We start from the raw sequence: 18,705 nt of genomic DNA on the forward strand, positions 1-18,705 counted from the left end.
TGTCCAACTAAGAACGGGGAGGATAGGTTGACATCCTCACACATCCTGAATTATAACACTAGGCCACAAACTGTGCTTTGCAAACCATATAAAGGCTGGAATTCACACGCCACGCTAATTATGCTGTGGTTAGCGTTTCATGCTTAAACTTAACCTGTGAGAATAAAACTGGCTGAGGCAGGAAGATGCCCACCTTAACACCTTGGGGAGGTGGGGGGGAGAAGGGTGACATTTCCATTGGTGGCTGGGGGATTCTGGGAGTTGAAGTCCACACATCTTCAAGTTACTGAGGTTTAGATTGCCTTTTTTTAAAAATAAGGAACTTGGCTCTGAAGGAGATTAGGCAGAATGGTAAGTGGTGAATTGCTACAAGCACAAGCTATAAAGTTGAGTAGCATTTGAAAGCTTGTTTTTCCCCAACTCTGTATATTGGTATATTTCTTATAAATCTAATTGTATTCTGCTCTCTTACAATAGTAGACTATGCCGCAAACCCAGAAGAGAAAGGCCGGAGTTTGCGAACGGCCAAATTCTGACTCTGCAGATTTTATATTCCTACAGAGAACATCATGGAAGAGAACTGGGATCTCATAAATGTCAGGCAAGGCTCAGAATCTATTCTTCGCGACGCTGCTTTCAACTAATTATTTCAGGGGAGAGTTTGCCAATTCCCCAAAATGTTAAATAAATAAATAAATCTTTAGGCTCCTCCTTTCCCTTGTTCGGACTACGTGAGCATCAAAGAACCAAAAGTACAAACGCAGCTTCTTGGTCGTTCTGATACTGCAGTGTTCATTTGTCACAGCTTACGTGGCTGATGGTTGAGCAAAGTTCTCAGTTAAAGGCCTTTCAGATTTATTTTCCTTTGGAGACAAGCCCCAGGGTTTTCTACTTAACACAAGTTTTTAAAGGTAGATATGTGAGGGTATTATGCCCCCTGCAGGTAACAGAAACACTTGGAATATATATAGGATGTCTGGACTATTTTATCTTGCAAATCCAAGTTATTGGAGAATTGCTCTGTATTTTTTAAAGCTTCAGATATTGAGAAATCTCTGCATGTAAAACATTTAACAGCTTTCTATAAGCTTTTGTTATAGGCCTGTTATACAGGCAGCCAAATGCATTGAGCATCCATCCACAAATGCAAAGTTTCATAATTTCATAATTTAGAATAAGAGTTGGAAGGGACCTTGAAGGTCTTCTAGTCCAACCCCCTGCTTAGGAAGGAAACCCTACACCACTTCAGAGAAATGGTTATCCAACCTCTTCTTAAAACCTTCCAGTGTTGGAGCATTCCCAACTTCTGGAGGCAAGCAGTTCCACTGATTAATTGTTCTGTCAGGAAATTTCTCCTTAGTTCTAAGTTGCTTCTCTCCTTAATTAGTTTCCACCCATTGCGTCTTGTTCTACCCTCAGGTGCTTTGGAGAATAGCTTGACCCCCTCTTCTTTGGGGCGGTTCCACCACAAAACCGCGGTAGACTAAAGCGCGCTCGACGAAAGCGCGTACGTGACGTCATCACAGCGCGACAAAAACAGCACGCTGTGAGCGGTAAACTTAAAATTAACGCGTAAATCTAAACCTAACCCCCCAAACCTAACCCTAAACCTAACCCTAAGCCTAACCCTTAACCTAACCCTAAACCTAACCCTTAACCTAACGCTAACCCTTAACCTAACCCTAACCCTAACGCTTAACGTAACCCTAACCCTAACCCTTACCTTTATGTGAATCGGCTTGCTTTAAAAGCGCTTTTTAAAGCGCCCTTTTTCTTTCTTGTCAAGCTGCTGATGACGTCACGTACGCGCTTTAATCGGGCGCGCTTTAGTGGACCGTGGTTTTGACGTGCCACGCTTTGGGGCAGCCCCTGAGAAATTGGAACACTGCTATTATGTCTCCCCTAGTCCTTCTCTGCATTAAACTAGACATACCCAGTTCCCTCAACCGTTTTTCCTATGTTTTAGCCTCCAGTGCCCTTATCATCTTCGTTGCTCTTCTCAAGTTATGGCTGGGTGCACTGCATTAAGCCAGAATATGATTTTCTTGTGGCTTAGTGTTGTGTGAACTTCAGACACCGTGTCTCGCTCAATAAACTAAGGTTCACTGTCTCATTGCTTGCAATACCAGTGTATGCGATTGTCACCTTGGAGGCTGTCCTGATAGCAGATCAGGATGTGTCTAAGTACTGATAGCATCATCAGAGTGGTGTGTGTGTATGTGCGTTTAGATACCCCATTCTGCGATCAACACATCCCAGCCACAATATCCAAGGATCTGTGGACAGTATCTACAATAATTTGCACTTACTTGGCTACCTGTGATCCAGCCTTTGTCAACCTGGTTTCTTTTCTCTGAGCTGGGCCTTCAAGTTCCAAGAATTCTCTAAGTGCGATGGCGGAGACCATCACCTCTCTCTCTCCTAGCCTGAATCCTGAAAACAGCAACTCTTTGACCATTTTTTTTGTTTTTTTTTTAAAAAAAGAGAGTGAAAGTCTGCTTTCTGTTTGTATAAAAATCTATTTGCCCACCTTTTCCTTTAAAATCGAACATTTAAAGTTATGGTTTATTCCTAGCAGAGCCAAGGAAAATGCGTAAACGGTTTTAAAAAAGGACATGAGTTGAGCCGGGTAAGTAAGTAATCCGGAACGGGTTTTTTTTGGCTTCTAAACCCGTCGGATGGCACAAAATAGGATGCCCATCGCCTCTTCCTGGGCCAGGCTCGGGTTTAGAGGATTTCACACACACCCTCCCCGAAATTTCATTGAATGAGGCTATCCTGTCCATTCTGAGTCGCTTGGCTCGGATCGGTGGTCCCCGAAGGGGCGACGGGGGTGTTGCTCTGTAGAAACCGTCGGAAGTCCTTAATCACGGGGTGCATGATCTGGATGAGGGCATTGAGAGCGGCCTGCATCCCTTCCATGGCTTGGGCCTGGCGTTCCTGCGCGCAGGCCTGTACCTCCTGGGAGTGGCGGATTTTCTGCAGCAGGTCGTTCTGCTGTTCGAGGTGCTGGGCGATCTCTTTGACGTGCAGATTGGTCACTCGCTGTTCCTGCAGGAGCTTGGCGGAGTTCAGCGCGATCCTGTTTTTCAGTTCCTGGGGCTTGGCGGAGACTTCGGCTTGCTGGGTGATCATCTCCAAGGGGGTTTCGGCTGTGACAGTGGCGGGGGCTTCGGTGGTGCAGTACTCGACTACCCCCTCTTCCAGGCTGTGGTACGTCATCTCTGCCGGAACTAAAAAGAGGAGGAGAGCTTTTTTTGAGAAATAGGAAGTTTGCAATGTGGCCTTCCAACCAAGGGTTCCCAAAACAGTTGGCAGAGTTAAATCTGGGAATGTGAAGCATTCTAAGAATCGAGTTTAGAATTAAATCTGGGAATTAAAGTTTTCTAAAAATTGCGATTAGAATTAAATCTGGGAATTAAAACATCCTAAAAAATCGAGATTAGAATCAAATCATCCTAATAATCAAGTTTAAAATTAAATCTGGGAACGACCATTGGTCTTACCTGAAGGGTCCTTCTCTGCACACTGCGGGAGAGTCCAAGCTGTGGGTTATTTCAGTCTGGTTGCCCTGAAACTGAGGAAAGACTTTTCCTTGGCCACGCCTCCAGGCGTGCCTAATCCCCAGAAATTTGAGACACTTTGGCCGTGGAGATGCAGCTGAAGACGACCGTAGAATGGAACCGTGTTGACACGACGATCTGTAACCCCGGACAGACCAGGGTGGGTTGGACTCTCCCGCAGTGTGCAGAGAAGGACCCTTCAGGTAAGACCAATGGTCGTTCTCCTGCACACTGCTTGGAGAGTTCAAGCTGTGGGACATACCCAAGTTAATGTCCATCTGGGCGGGCAGAATCAGAGTCACAGGGTACAACAGAAGAAGTCACTGCCTGCAGTATCCGCCTGCCAAAGGCCGCCGTGATGGGAGAATCTATGGCCGGGAGAGCCAAAAGGTCTTCCAGGACAGGCTCCATTGTGTACAATTTCTTGTCCACCCCGCTGGGAGAGGACAAGGTGGCTGTCTGAACCCACTGACGCTGAATAAGGTCCAGAAACAAACCCGGAACCGGAATCAACTCTTGCTGGGAAGTTGGGGCGTCAAACATGACTGTATTCGGGTTTACTGGGGCCGAATCAGCTTGCGGTTGAGTGGGTTTTGGCTTAATGCCTACCATGGTAATGGCCTTCACCTTGCGAAGGACCGACTTGAACAGGCTGGGCTTGAACAGGCCGGAAAAGGAGGGAGCGTCCGGAGATAGGTCTTCATCTTCGGACAGGCCCTGCTCTATAGGGTCCGTTGCCTCCAAGGCCGAAGCCTCGCTAACAACAGAGGACTCCAAAGAAGGATGACGTACCCTCTTGGCGGGTGGCGGATCACCCTGAGTCAGGGGAACAGAAGGGGCCACCTGCCTATTCTAGGAAGAATAGCAGAGAGTCCAAGCCAAAAGTTATTTCAGCCGGAGCTCCCAAATCAGCTTCCAAACGGGCCAAACTGAGGAAAATTTCTGGGGATTAGGCATGCCTGGAGGCGTGGCCAAGGAAAAGTCTTTTCCCCAGTTTCAGGGCAACCAGACTGAAATAACCCACAGCTTGGACTCTCCAAGCAGTGTGCAGGAGAATTAAAGCATCCTAAGAATCGAGTTTAGAATTAAATCTGGGAATTAAATCATCCTAAAAATCGAGATTAGAATTAAATCATCCTAAGAATCAAGTTTAGAGTTAAAACTGGGAATTAAAGCATCCTAAGAATCGAGTTTAGAATTAAATATGGGAATTAAAGTATCCTAAGAATCGAGTTTAGAATTAAATCTGGGAATTAAATCATCCTACAAAATCGAGATTAGAATTAAATCATCCTAAAAATCGAGATTAAATTAAATCATCCTAAAAATCGAGTTTAGAAATAAATCTGGGAATTAAAGCATCCTAAGAATCGAGTTTAGAATTAAATCTGGGAATTAAAGTTTTCTAAAAATTGCGATTAGAATTAAATCTGGGAATTAAAACATCCTAAAAATCGAGATTAGAATTAAATCATCCTAAGAATCGAGTTTAGAATTAAATCTGGGAATTAAAGTATCCTAAGAATCGAGATTAGAATTAAATCATCCTAAGAATCGAGTTTAGAATTAAATCTGGGAATTAAAGTTTTCTAAAAATTGCGATTAGAATTAAATCTGGGAATTAAAACATCCTAAAAATCGAGATTAGAATTAAATCATCCTAAGAATCGAGTTTAGAATTAAATCTGGGAATTAAAGTATCCTAAGAATCGAGATTAGAATTAAATCATCCTAAGAATCGAGTTTAGAATTAAATCATCCTAAAAATGGAGTTTAGAATTAAATCTGGGAATTAAAGCATCCTAAGAATCAAGTTTAGAAATCAGGGAATTAAAGCATCCTAAACATCAAGTTTCAGCTACAGTATAATCTGATTAAATAAAGGTTTGAAAACACCATTGAGGCTGGATCCAGAAAAAAAAACATGAGGCTACCTTTCCCACCTTGTAATACTTTAATTTTTCTTATTTTGAAGAGAGTTTTACCCTAGCTAGCAAAGAGACTGTGTTTGATAATAATGCTATTTATAGATGAATATTTATCAGCTTCTATGTCATGTCAGAGTAAGTGAATGATCAGTGATTAGATTGTTGGCAATCCTGGTGTGCATTGTGTGAATCCAATCAATTGTGCCTAAGTTGGTGGTGACTTCTTCCCCCTCTTTTATGCCTTCTGCACATATTCACAGCTGGTGTGAAGGAACGAAAGGAACAGGCCTGGGGAGACAGCTTGAGGTATTACACACAGCAAATGTCATGTGGGAGGAGGGAAAAACATGTTTCCTGGCTGCTCCAAATCCAGCCTGATCTGCTGACACTGGTAACTCTGCACCTGGCAATGAATGTCAGAATTGGAAGGGACCTTGGAGGTCTTCTAGTCCAACCCCCAGCTCAGGCAGGAAAACCCTGCACCATTTCAGACAAATGGTTATCCAATCTCTGCTTGGAAGCCTCCAGTGTTGGAGCACCCACAACTTCTGGAGGCAAGCTCTTCCACTGATTACAGGTAGTCCTCGACTTACGATGTTTGTTTAGCGACTGTTCAAAGCTACGACGGCACTGAAAAAAAATGACGTCGGGCCAGTTTTCACACTTACGGCCGTTGATTCCCATGGCAATGGGATCAAAATTTAGACGCTTGTCAGTTGACTCATATTTATGATGGGTTGCAATGTCCGGGGTTACGTGATCCCCTTTCGCGACCTTCTGGCAAGCAAAGTCAACGGGGAAGCTAGATTCACTTAGCAACTGGGCTACTCACTTATCAATTGCAGTGATTCGCTTAACAGCCAAGGCAACAGAGGTTGTAAAATGGGGCAAAATTCACTTAACCAAGGTCTCACTTACCCAACAGAGTTTTGGGGCTCAATTATGGTCATAAGTCGAGGACTACTGGTATACAGGTTTTTTTGTGTTTTTTTTTGCTATGTCTGGGAAGGAGAAGTTGGATGACAATAGAGAAGACTAGCTTTGAAAGAAGAGGAAGAGCTGGCTCTATAAGCCAACCTGTGAGCAAAATAATCTAGGTTTCCCAAGAGCATGAAGCAAACTCCTGGTCTCAACAAAAACCCCTTTTATTAATTTCCTGTGAATTCTGCTCATTTACATGCAGCAAAGTCTTTCAAGGGAGGATTTACGGTCACAGACCTTATCTGGCTTGGAGAGCTGCCAGGCCGACATCTGCAGAACTTGGCAAGGAGTCTGGGAGAGACACGAACCAATTAAGCAAACTAATTGTCTCCTGAAAACTCCACTCCCCTTTTGCTCCTCTTTTGTTTCCTCTAGGAGGGGCTGTTCATCGTCCACCTGTGGCCTTACTCCCAAGTTGACCCCTGTTCTTTAGCTGCTTCCTTTGTCTGGCAGCTTTGCACATGAGCACACTGGCAACAGGCTCCAACTGTTCTTCTGCCTCACTGATGTCCGACTCTGAAGGCAGCTGATAACTGGCATACGGCCCTGCCCCCCTCTCTGCCAGACTTCAGGGCTGCCCATGTTCTTCCCCAATCTCCTCACTGTCCGAATCTGCTGCCAGCTCCGCTGGCCAGCCACAACAGTAAGAGGGAAAGCATGTATTGGTAATTGAATCATTGTAGAAAAAACACCAGGCCCCGTTCTCTTTCCTGCATTTAAGAAGTTGAACAGAACAGAATAACAAGAGTTGGAAAGGACCTTGGAGGTCTTCTAATCCAACCCCCTGCTCAAGCAGGAGACTTATCCAATCGAGATCAGGTCTTTCAGTCTCCTGGCCGAGGAAATCTTGGTGCCAAATTTAATAAGCTCAACTGGCACTGGGGGCCCACAACAACGGCTTGGGTGGAGGTGTTGAAGATATGATTCATAGATCTCATGATGCAAGGATGCAGGAGCCTCTGAGATTTTCCCCTTAGGGCTTTGAAGAGAGTCACATTACAGATCTAGTGCTATCAGTGCTCCATAAATATAGGATGGTATTACAGTCTCACACCTGATAAATTGCCCAGGGTGAATGAAACTTATCTACTGATTATCACAACAAAGCCTATTGACTGATAACAACATGACTATTCCTGGCCTTTATGGGAAAGGGATATTTCCTGAGAAATTAGGGCTATTGTGTTTTATCAGAGCAATTATTTTTTCCAAGGAAGAGTTAGCGGTAGGGAAGAATCAATTCCAGGGAAGGGAGTCAGTTGAGAACACAACAGGTTACAGAATGTTTTTTATCGAATATCTCAGGGCTACTTGCGAAAACAACAATCCACAGCTAAATCACCTGGCAGAAGGTTAATAGAAGCAGTGAGTGAAGGTGAGCCGGGAGAGCTTGGTTTTTTTTTTTAAAACATTCAACCCCACCCTGATTTTTGCATGCCTCGCTTATATTTTTCTCCTCCTCTGGCAGCCAAGGACAGAATGAGATTGCGGTGTTCTGAACATGCTGAAGGCAGCAGGGTTACAGAATCAATCAGAGGCAGTCAGGTGTGACCTTAAAGGTGCAGGTTACCACCAACTGCGAAGCACATTGAGCAGCTTCCGGGCAAGCTCTTTCCCCAAATTCTAGATAAGGGGCTGGATAAAGGGTTCAGACCAGGATCGCAAAACTAAAAACACCAAATCAGTGTAAAAAAGATGTTGAGACTCTAGAAAGAGTGTGGAGAAGAGCAACCAGGATGATTAAGGGACTGGAGGCTAAAACAGATGAAGAACGATTAAAGGAACTGGGCATGGCTAGTCGGGCGGGCAAGGGTAGCTGATGCACAAAATATACATTGCCACAGCTGGTGTGAAGGAACGAAAGGAACAGGCCTGGGGAGACAGCTTGAGGTATTACACACAGCAAATGTCATGTGGGAGGAGGGAAAAACATGTTTCCTGGCTGCTCCAAATCCAGCCTGATCTGCTGACACCGGTAACTCTGCACCTGGCAATGAATGTCAGAATTGGAAGGGACCTTGGAGGTCTTCTAGTCCAACCCCCAGCTCAGGCAGGAAAACCCTGCACCATTTCAGACAAATGGTTATCCAATCTCTGCTTGGAAGCCTCCAGTGTTGGAGCACCCACAACTTCTGGAGGCAAGCTCTTCCACTGATTACAGGTAGTCCTCGACTTACGATGTTTGTTTAGCGACTGTTCAAAGCTACGACGGCACTGAAAAAAAATGACGTCGGGCCAGTTTTCACACTTACGGCCGTTGATTCCCATGGCAATGGGATCAAAATTTAGATGCTTGTCAGTTGACTCATATTTATGATGGGTTGCAATGTCCGGGGTTACGTGATCCCCTTTGGCGACCTTCTGGCAAGCAAAGTCAACGGGGAAGCTAGATTCACTTAGCAACTGGGCTACTCACTTATCAATTGCAGTGATTCGCTTAACAGCCAAGGCAACAGAGGTTGTAAAATGGGGCAAAATTCACTTAACCAAGGTCTCACTTACCCAACAGAGTTTTGGGGCTCAATTATGGTCATAAGTCGAGGAATACTGGTATACAGGTTTTTTGTGTTTTTTTTTGCTATGTCTGGGAAGGAGAAGTTGGATGACAATAGAGAAGACTAGCTTTGAAAGAAGAGGAAGAGCTGGCTCTATAAGCCAACCTGTGAGCAAAATAATCTAGGTTTCCCAAGAGCATGAAGCAAACTCCTGGTCTCAACAAAAACCCCTTTTATTAATTTCCTGTGAATTCTGCTCATTTACATGCAGCAAAGTCTTTCAAGGGAGGATTTACGGTCACAGACCTTATCTGGCTTGGAGAGCTGCCAGGCCGAGATCTGCAGAACTTGGCCAGGAGTCTGGGAGAGACACGAACCAATTAAGCAAACTAATTGTCTCCTGAAAACTCCACTCCCCTTTTGCTTCCTCTAGGAGGGGCCGTTCATCGTCCACCTGTGGCCTTACTCCCAAGTTGACCCCTGTTCTTTAGCTGCTTCCTTTGTCTGGCAGCTTTGCACATGAGCACACTGGCAACAGGCTCCAACTGTTCTTCTGCCTCACTGATGTCCAACTCTGAAGGCAGCTGATAACTGGCATACGGCCCTGCCCCCCTCTCTGCCAGACTTCAGGGCTGCCCATGTTCTTCCCCAATCTCCTCACTGTCCGAATCTGCTGCCAGCTCCGCTGGCCAGCCACAACAGTAAGAGGGGAAGCATGTATTGGTAATTGAATCATTGTAGAAAAAACACCAGGCCCCGTTCTCTTTCCTGCATTTAAGAAGTTGAACAGAACAGAATAACAAGAGTTGGAAAGGACCTTGGAGGTCTTCTAATCCAACCCCCTGCTCAAGCAGGAGACTTATCCAATCGAGATCAGGTCTTTCAGTCTCCTGGCCGAGGAAATCTTGGTGCCAAATTTAATAAGCTCAACTGGCACTGGGGGCCCACAACAACGGCTTGGGTGGAGGTGTTGAAGATATGATTCATAGATCTCATGATGCAAGGATGCAGGAGCCTCTGAGATTTTCCCCTTAGGGCTTTGAAGAGAGTCACATTACAGATCTAGTGCTATCAGTGCTCCATAAAAATAGGATGGTATTACAGTCTCACACCTGATAAATTGCCCAGGGTGAATGAAACTTATCTACTGATTATCACAACAAAGCCTATTGACTGATAACAACATGACTATTCCTGGCCTTTATGGGAAAGGGATATTTCCTGAGAAATTAGGGCTATTGTGTTTTATCAGAGCAATTATTTTTTCCAAGGAAGAGTTAGCGGTAGGGAAGAATCAATTCCAGGGAAGGGAGTCAGTTGAGAACACAACAGGTTACAGAATGTTTTTTATCGAATATCTCCAGGGCTACTTGCGAAAACAACAATCCACAGCTAAATCACCTGGCAGAAGGTTAATAGAAGCAGTGAGTGAAGGTGAGCCGGGAGAGCTTGGTTTTTTTTTTAAAACATTCAACCCCACCCTGATTTTTGCATGCCTCGCTTATATTTTTCTCCTCCTCTGGCAGCCAAGGACAGAATGAGATTGCGGTGTTCTGAACATGCTGAAGGCAGCAGGGTTACAGAATCAATCAGAGGCAGTCAGGTGTGACCTTAAAGGTGCAGGTTACCACCAACTGCGAAGCACATTGAGCAGCTTCCGGGCAAGCTCTTTCCCCAAATTCTAGATAAGGGGCTGGATAAAGGGTTCAGACCAGGATCGCAAAACTAAAAACACCAAATCAGTGTAAAAAAGATGTTGAGACTCTAGAAAGAGTGTGGAGAAGAGCAACCAGGATGATTAAGGGACTGGAGGCTAAAACAGATGAAGAACGATTAAAGGAACTGGGCATGGCTAGTCGGGCGGGCAAGGGTAGCTGATGCACAAAATATACATTGCAACGCTTATTGCAAAGCCTCTCAGCTATCAAACGACAACCCGGCCTTCACGTGGTGCCCCCCGTTCCCACCAATCGGGCTCTGTCGACCCTTGGGACTGGCGCCCCCTTGGGTATATCCAGCCGAAACAGCTTCCATGGATCGCCGTATCCATTCCAATCAGCCCTTTTTAGGGCTAAACAATATCGGTTGCCTCAATGTGCAACAACCCTAGCACAGGACCGAAAACAGTGGCATCAAATTTCCATGGAAGTCGCCTATACCCACGATGGGTGAAGAGGCGTCAAGTAAGTAAGTAAATGGCTAGTCTAGTGAAGAGAAGGAACAGGGGAGACAGGAGAGCAGTCTTCCAATATTTGTGGGGCTGCCACAGAGAGGAAGGGGTCAAGCTATTTTCCAAGGCACCCAAAGGCCAGACAAGGAATAATGGATGGAAACGGATCAAGGAGAGATTCAACCTAGAAATAAGGAGAATTTTCCTGACAGGGAGAACAATCAACCCATGGAACATAAGTTCCCTTCAGAAGTTGTGGGAGCTTCATCCCTGGAGGCTTTCAAGAAGAGACTGGACAGCCATCTGTCAGAAATGGTGTAGGGTCTCCTGCTTGAGCGGTAGGTTGGACTGGATGGTCTATAATGTCCCTTCCAACTCTTTCAGACAGAATTCTGGGAGTTGAAGTTCATATATCCCCAGACAGAATTCTGGGAGTTGAAGTTCATACATCCTGAGTCAGAATTCTGGGAGTTGAAGTTCATACATTCCCAGACAGAATTCTGGGAGTTGAAGTTCATACATCTCTAACCAGAATTCTGGGAGTTGAAGTTAATACATCCCCAGACAGAATTCTGGGAGTTGAAGTTCATACATTCCCCAGTCAGAATTCTGGGAGTTGAAGTTCATACTTCATCCTAGCCAGAATTCTGGGACGTGGTCGACCCATCTTAAACTTACTAAGTCATTCACTAATCTGAATGGCTCTGACTAATGATGGCTGTGCGGGAAGGAAAGAACAAGCTACTTACTCTGTGTAAGGGTGACGGTGGTTGCGGCAGCTGTAATGGGTATTTCCGACGTATGGGTGGCGGTGCAGCTTCCCGCAGGCAAGCTGATGATGGTGGCTTCTCCCAGAAGGTTACAGATGCGCTGCTGCATGGGGGTGAGAATCACTGGGGCAGCAGAGGTCCCTGTTGCATCTTCTTCAACCTCCTGGACTTCCCCGCCTCCTTCCTGGTCATTGCCACCATCTTCTACGGCAGCTCTGACTTGGGCAACTTTGCGCCGTACCTCCGTCTTGAGGTCCGACCACTTCTTCTTCACTTCCGGCAGCTCCCGGTGGCAGGTCGCCACTGCATTGACCCGTCGCAGGATGTTGTGCCATGCGGCGGCCTTGACAGTCAGCGGCACGCCCGCGTTGAAGTGATTGATGAGCAGGTGCTTGCTCCGCTCCAGTTCCTCTACGATGATCTCCACCTCCCGTTCCGAGAAGTTCATCTTCCGTTTCTTAGCGGGTGGTGCCGGAGGGGACGACATGGTCATACGAGGGTCCCAAGATGAAGACAAGCCAGGTCAGGGGGTCTTGAGACGAAGCACGGGGGCTCAGCCTGCAAAAAGGAGGAGATTGCGTTGAAGAAACAGACCCAATTTGGATCGAGTCACCCTATTTCGGAAGGAAGGAAAGAGGCTTCGTTATGCAAGAATATCTCCCCAAAGGGTGGGTGGATGCAAAATCCTACCAAAGGGCTGATAAACAGAGCCAGCTCTGTAGTGAAGCATTTACACATTTTATAATATTAGTATTTGTAAGTATTTATAATGCAGGTAAATGGCCAAAGTTAGATAGGAACTATATTTGGGTTAACGCCAAGCAGAAGTTAGGTCTTAAGGTTAGCGTGCTACCTTCCTTTCCAAAATTACAGAGAACCATAGGGAAGGGGGGTGGCGTTTTAGCAAAGGAAAACGGTCAAATGAAGGAGCCGGGAGGGTGGATGTAACGGCAAATACGAGGAGTGTGTGTGTAACGGACTCCGAGCCTATTCAGATGGTCCTTTTGCACAAACTTACCTAGGAGAGCATCTTATTTAGCATTTCTGGACTGGGAAGTCCAGAAATCAGAGTTAGGGTTGTTTCAAAAGGGAGCCAAGAGAAGGGATGTCGAGGTTTAAGGATGGCATTTTGGAACTGGGCCATCTCTAAAGCAGATGGGAAAAATAGGGTTACCTCTCCCAATGGGATATTTGGGGGTCTCTAAAATAGGGGGGCTACATGGAAAGCGTCACGACCCTTCAGTAGACTTTGGGAAGGGGGGGATAAAAGGGAATAAGAAAAGAAATAGCTAGCCCCAGTCATTTCTGGAGCATGAAAAAAAAAGGAATGGATTCTTTCAATTCAAAATTGAATTGTAAGTTCAATTTTGGGGGGAGGGCAGGAGTGGGAAAATAGCCATGTAACGGACATAAATTCATTTTTAATTTAATTCCTGAGGAATTAAAATCCCAACAATTTTAATTTTAGGGAGGGGAAATGAGGAAAATATGGGGGTTTCAAAAATAGGGGTGGGGGTGGGGGGGAGAAGGAAATTCATATAGTTTCCATTTCAGGAGTTCCTTTTCAGTTTAACTTCTCAGAAAGGAACAAAGAAGCCTCCATAATTATTATGAATATTATTATTTTTTTTACTGGGGAGGGGGAAACAGGGGAAAAAGAAATTAGGGAGCATTGGTGGCTTTGAATTTGAGGGGGGGGGGAAGAGAAGGGAATTGATTTACATTCTGTCAGAATTGAAAAGTTAATTCTAATTTATAAATTAAATATTTTTTTCAACCCCCCCCCCAAAAAAAAATAAGAGGAAAAAAGGGGGGGTCAGGGGGAATTTTGGGGGGCTCAGCCAAGGGGTTTCAGGCTTCGGGCCTGGTGGGAGAAAATCCCCTCAGCCTGGATTAGACTTTCCCCTCCCCCCGCGCCCACCCCCGCGCCCATCCCGCCATTTCGAGGCCCCTCCGCCCTTCCCGCCATCCCCTTTCCCAGCAGGCGAAGAAAGGTACGCAAATTGCGTACCCCAACTACCCGGCGACACCCGCCCCGCAGAGAGCCTCTAACTTTGCGGCAGTGGCGTAATGGCTTCCAGAATCGGCCCCCTCGTGCCCCTTCCTTCTCATTGGCGCAGCTCTTTGCCCATTAGGGGGTCAGAGCCCGCCCTCCCGGGCGTCCCAGCCTCGCGCGAAGGGGCGGCGATTGGCTCGGAGCGCCGCGGCGGGAGGGTCCCTTCATCCGGGAGAGCTTGAAGACGATTGGCGAGGAGGCAGAACTCAATTGGCTCCCAGCGTTGTCCGTCAAGAGAGAGTTTTTTTGATTATCCTTTTCCTATCAACGCCACTGGTTCTTCCTCAGATTCGGGTTTGACGTTCTTCCGCCGGCCAACAGGGGGCCCTTGCGCACTGACGTAGGAGGAGGAGAAGGCGGAGCAAAGCAAGACACTTTTTTTCCCGCCCTCCCCTCCTTTCTTCTCGCGAGATTTCTCCCCGCCCCGCCCTCCACGCTCCGGATTGGGCAGACTGGATAACAAGCGGTGTCCTCGAGCAATCGGAGAGCGGTGCGCCCCTCAGGGAGGCGGGAGTGACTTCAGAAAAGCCGCTTCCGCTGGGCAGGCGGCCACTTCCGCTGAGAGAGGTGGTGCCGGTTGAAGTGTGTGGCGGTTATGCCGGCCGGCGCGCGGCGCTCGCTGGCTTCCCCGACGGTCGTTAACGGCGTCTTGTGCCAGTGCGGTGGGGTCTCCCCGTCCCCCTCCCCCGCTTCCTTTGCCACCTTCTCCGGCGGAGGCGGTGAGGCCGTTTCCCGGTTCCTGGCCGAGCACGAGTGCCGCCTGTACAGCCTCTTCGTCCAGCTGGATGTTAACCGGGACGGCGCCCTCTGCGTCCACGATCTGGCCGTCGGGCTGGAGCGGCTCGGCCTCCACCGCTCCGAGCGGGACCTCAGGGTGAGTTTATCCCCCCCCACCTATCTATTTCATATATCTCATCTATTATCATCTGTCTATCATTTGTTATCTATCAATCCATCTATCTATTATCATCTGTTTAGCAATCTACCATCTATTATCTATTTTATATATCTCATCTATTATCATCTGTCTATCATTTGTTATCTATCAATCAATCTATTTATTATCATCTGTTTATATATATCTATATCATCTATTATCGATCAATCCATCTATTATCATCTGTCTATCAGTCTATCATTATTATCTGTCTATCAATCTATCATCTATTATCATCTCTATCATCATCTCTCTATCATCTGTCTATCAATCAATCCATCCATCCATATATGTATATAAATATACATATATACGTATACATATACATACATACACAGACACACACACATATATATATATGTATATAGTCATATATCAGATTGGGGAAGGGGAATTTGTGAGATATTTTCTGTGAAGGAAAAATAGCGTAAATAACTAATAGCAAGAGATTATGGATAAGAAGGAAAAGATTAATAGAAGAGAGGTATAATTATAGGGAGGGTGTGTGTATGTGTGTGTGTATGTATGTATGTGTGTGTATGTGTATGTATGTGTATATATATATATATATATATATATATATATATATATATATATACATACACATACATACATACATCATACATACATACATCATACATACATATATATATGTATGTTCGTAGATTTTCACGGGTATAGGTATGCTGATCTTGTTGTATTTGGGTCTTTTCCCATGTAAGATTGAGATTGTCTTGGCAACGTTTCAGCGAGGTCTCACTCGCTATCTTCAGGCTGGTGTTTTTGGCTTAGATTTAGATTTAGATTTAAAGTTTATTTATATGCCGCCCTTTTCCCTGGGGGGACTCAGGGCGGCTTACAACTTAAAAAGGGGGGGGGGAGACAAACTTTTAACATATAAGACAAATACATAATTAAAACACAACATTCATACTATTCGGGCGGGTTGTAGTCTTAACCCCAGGCCTGACGGGATAGCCAGGTTCTGAGGGCTGTGGGGAAGGTCTGGAGGGTGGTGAGCACTGGTCCCTCTAAGGTGCGCGGCTGCGCGGCCGCGCACATGGCAAGAAACCCCCGCGCAGAGGTTTCTAACTGCCGCGCAGAGGTTTCTTTCAAAGCAAACGTGGGGAAGTCCTTTGCAGGCGGCTAGAATTGGCCGCCTGCAAAGGACCTCCCCAAACTTGTTTCAGCGGCAGCTCTCAGCCTGGGCGGCAGCGTCACACAGGCTGTGGAAGGAGGGGGAGGAGGAGGGAACCAAAGAGAGGCTTTTGCCGAGTCTGCGCCCCACAGCCAGGACCGTCCTGGCGCCTCAAGCCGCGTTTCTTCCTGCAAAGCCCTTCTGGCGTCAAGCGGAACTCTCGGGTTGCCCGAAGGGCTTTGCAGGAAGAAACGCGGCTTGAGGCGCAAGGACGGTCCTGGCTGTGGGGCGCAGACCCGGTAAAAGCCTCTCTTTGGTTCCCTTCTCCTCCTCCTCCTTCCACAGCCTGCGTGACGCTGCCGCCATAGGCTGAGAGCTGCCGCTGCCGCTGCTGCACAACTGAGGGAGGGAGAGCGAAAGCAGAGGTAGCCTCAAATTTAATTTAAATTCTTTAAAAGAATTTTTGGATTTCTCCTCACCAAACCTTTAAGACTGAAAGTTTTTCCTTACATGAACTTGAGCTAATATACTTAATATGAGAAAGGTGCAGCAATTAACACTGCTTTTTAAAAAGAACAATATTCCTCAATTGTTTATCTGTATGAAGTCTGCCTATCTTAAGTTCCTACTATACAAAAGGTATTGCCTTCTAAGGCAACCTGTATACAATACATTAGTGGCCAATGTTACATTGCTCCTAATGACAAAATTAGAGCTGTGTTAAGCCTATGAAAAAAATCCCAAATGAATAAAATCATTATTAAGACCCAATGAAAAAATTACAAAAATTATGCATAAACTTTCATGTTCCCCAAATTTCCAATCCAAAACTTAACCCAGATTCTTCAGACATAGATTTGTAATTCAGTCAGACTCAATTATTAGAATGAATGCATTAATCAGGGGTGAATAATGTTGGTGAAATCTCATCTAACCTTCCATAATAATAACATACATACACAAATAGCTGACAGCCACATCTCTGAAACACTATTAAATCTGAACTAAATGTTTATCTAGAACTCAAATAAATAGCTACTTTTTGGTTTTATTTTTTTAATATTTATCAGTCTCTCTTTTATTCCATACTTCTGGTTGAAAGACTATTCTATGTCATGCTAAACAAATGCATATTCTAGTGGCGGTGGGGGCTCGTTGGCATCTTCAGCAGCACCCCTGCCCCCTGTGAAAAAAACCGAAGATGGAGCAGATCCACGCAGATGACGTTGCTGCAACATGACTGGAGGAGGAATTCTGGGAGTCAGCAAGGCTTAAAGCTGTCAGGTTTGAAGACCCCTGGGTTTTTTCCTAAAGGGTTAGGGGTGCAAGGGTCTTGTAACTTGACAGCTTTAAGACTTGCGTGCTTCAATGCCAGAATTTCTGAGCCAACATTTTGGTTGCTAAGCAGGACCGTTGTTAAGTGATACTGATATTATATAACACTTTTAATTAAGCGGGCACCTTGAATAAACATAACTTTGAGTTTCAAATAACACTGATTTCGTTGTTGTCTTAGGTGACATCTGTGAAAAAAATTCAGGTGCTCAGGCATGAAAATGTGCCGCTCAAACACTATACTTTTCCGCTCACACTGAAAAAAAATTAGAGGGAACATTGGTGGTGAGGGTACGAATTTCCACGGGGAGATCGTTCCACAGGGTCAGAGCTGCCACCGAGAAGGCTCTCCTCCGCGTAGTTGCCAGTCGACATTGACCGGCAGATGGGACTCGGAGGAGGCCTAACCGGTGAGATCTAATAGGTCGTGTGGAGGTAATTGGCAGTAGGCGGTCTCTCAAGTATCCAGATCCACTACCATGGAGGGTTTTATGGGTGGCAAGTAGCACCTTGAAGCGTACCCGGAGATCGACAGGTAGCCAGTGCAGCTCGCGGAGGATAGGTGTTATGTGGGTGAAACGAGGTGCACCCACAATCGCTCGCGCGGCCGCATTCTGCACTAGCTGAAGTCGCCGAATACTCTTCAAGGGCAGCCCCATGTAGAGCACATTGCAGTATTCCAGCCTAGAGGTCACAAGGGCACGAGTGACTGTTGTGAGAGCCTCCCGGTTCAGGTAGGGGCGCAACTGGTGGACCAGGCGAACCTGGGCAAATGCCCCCCTGGTCACAGCTGACAAGTGATGTTCGAAAGTCAGCTGTGGGTCCAGGAGGACTCCCAAGTTGCGGACCCTGTCTGAGGGGCGTAGTGTTTGACCCCCCAGCCTGAGAGATGGAATACTAGCCAAATTGGTGGGAGGGAAACACAACAGCCACTCGGTCTTATCTGGGTTGAGCACGAGTTTGTTAGCCAGTCACTAACAGCTTCAAGTCCCTGGTTCATCACTTCCACCGCTTCATTGAGTTGGCACGGGGCGGACAGATACAGCTGGCTTAAACACCAGCACCAGAAGATGGCGAGTGAGACCTCGCCGAAATGTTGCCAAGACAATCTCAATCTTACATGGGAAAAGACCCAAATACTAGATGGGAATGTGAAAGTAGATAATTAAATAAATACTATTAATTTTGAAGGTACTTTGAACAATGTTGGAAATTTTTAATGTTAATGATTGGGGAAGGGGAATTTGTGAGATATTTTCTGGGAAAGAAAAATAGGGTAAATAACTGGAAATAACTGATTTATCCTGCTTTATAGATTTTTTCCCTGCCTTG

At 45.9% G+C, this 18,705-nt stretch overlaps 2 protein-coding genes across 4 annotated transcripts in view; one reads left to right on the plus strand and one right to left on the minus strand.

The window, feature by feature from the left end:
• Positions 1 to 1,974: 1,974 nt before the first annotated feature.
• Positions 1,975 to 14,089, minus strand: NAIF1 (nuclear apoptosis inducing factor 1). 3 transcript variants are annotated; one of them, XM_032232384.1, is made up of 3 exons: positions 13,928 to 14,089; positions 11,887 to 12,465; positions 1,975 to 3,233 (listed from the first exon to the last, which is right to left on the minus strand). In XM_032232384.1, exons 2-3 carry the CDS (start codon positions 12,398 to 12,400, stop codon positions 2,761 to 2,763), a joined length of 987 nt encoding a protein of 328 aa, XP_032088275.1. In that variant the 5' UTR covers positions 12,401 to 12,465; positions 13,928 to 14,089; the 3' UTR covers positions 1,975 to 2,760. The 3 variants fall into 3 exon arrangements, with proteins under 3 accessions (XP_032088275.1, XP_032088273.1, XP_032088274.1); XM_032232382.1 differs by having other exon boundaries at positions 13,919 to 14,088; XM_032232383.1 differs by lacking the exon at positions 13,928 to 14,089 and adding an exon at positions 12,926 to 13,800.
• A 449-nt stretch (positions 14,090 to 14,538) lies between these two features.
• The window catches only part of SLC25A25 (solute carrier family 25 member 25), a 55,766-nt gene continuing 51,599 nt past the window's right edge, over positions 14,539 to 18,705 (plus strand). Inside the window, exon 1 of the mRNA XM_032233355.1 lies at positions 14,539 to 14,837. Within this exon, the coding sequence (XP_032089246.1) occupies positions 14,559 to 14,837 (279 nt within the window). The 5' untranslated portion in view covers positions 14,539 to 14,558. The remainder of the gene's footprint in view (positions 14,838 to 18,705) is intronic.

Source organism: Thamnophis elegans, chromosome 16 (genome assembly GCF_009769535.1).
Source record: "Thamnophis elegans isolate rThaEle1 chromosome 16, rThaEle1.pri, whole genome shotgun sequence".
NCBI classification, from domain to species: Eukaryota; Metazoa; Chordata; class Lepidosauria; order Squamata; family Colubridae; genus Thamnophis; species Thamnophis elegans.

Bases quoted from the DNA above. Each gene is read 5' to 3' on its own strand.
- NAIF1 (XM_032232384.1), bottom strand. From the start codon at position 12,400: ATGACCATGTCGTCCCCTCCGGCACCACCCGCTAAGAAACGGAAGATG. The intron at 3,234-11,886 runs GTAAGTAGCTTG...TCCTCTTTTTAG, and splicing joins CACCGTCACCCTTACACAGA to TTCCGGCAGAGATGACGTAC.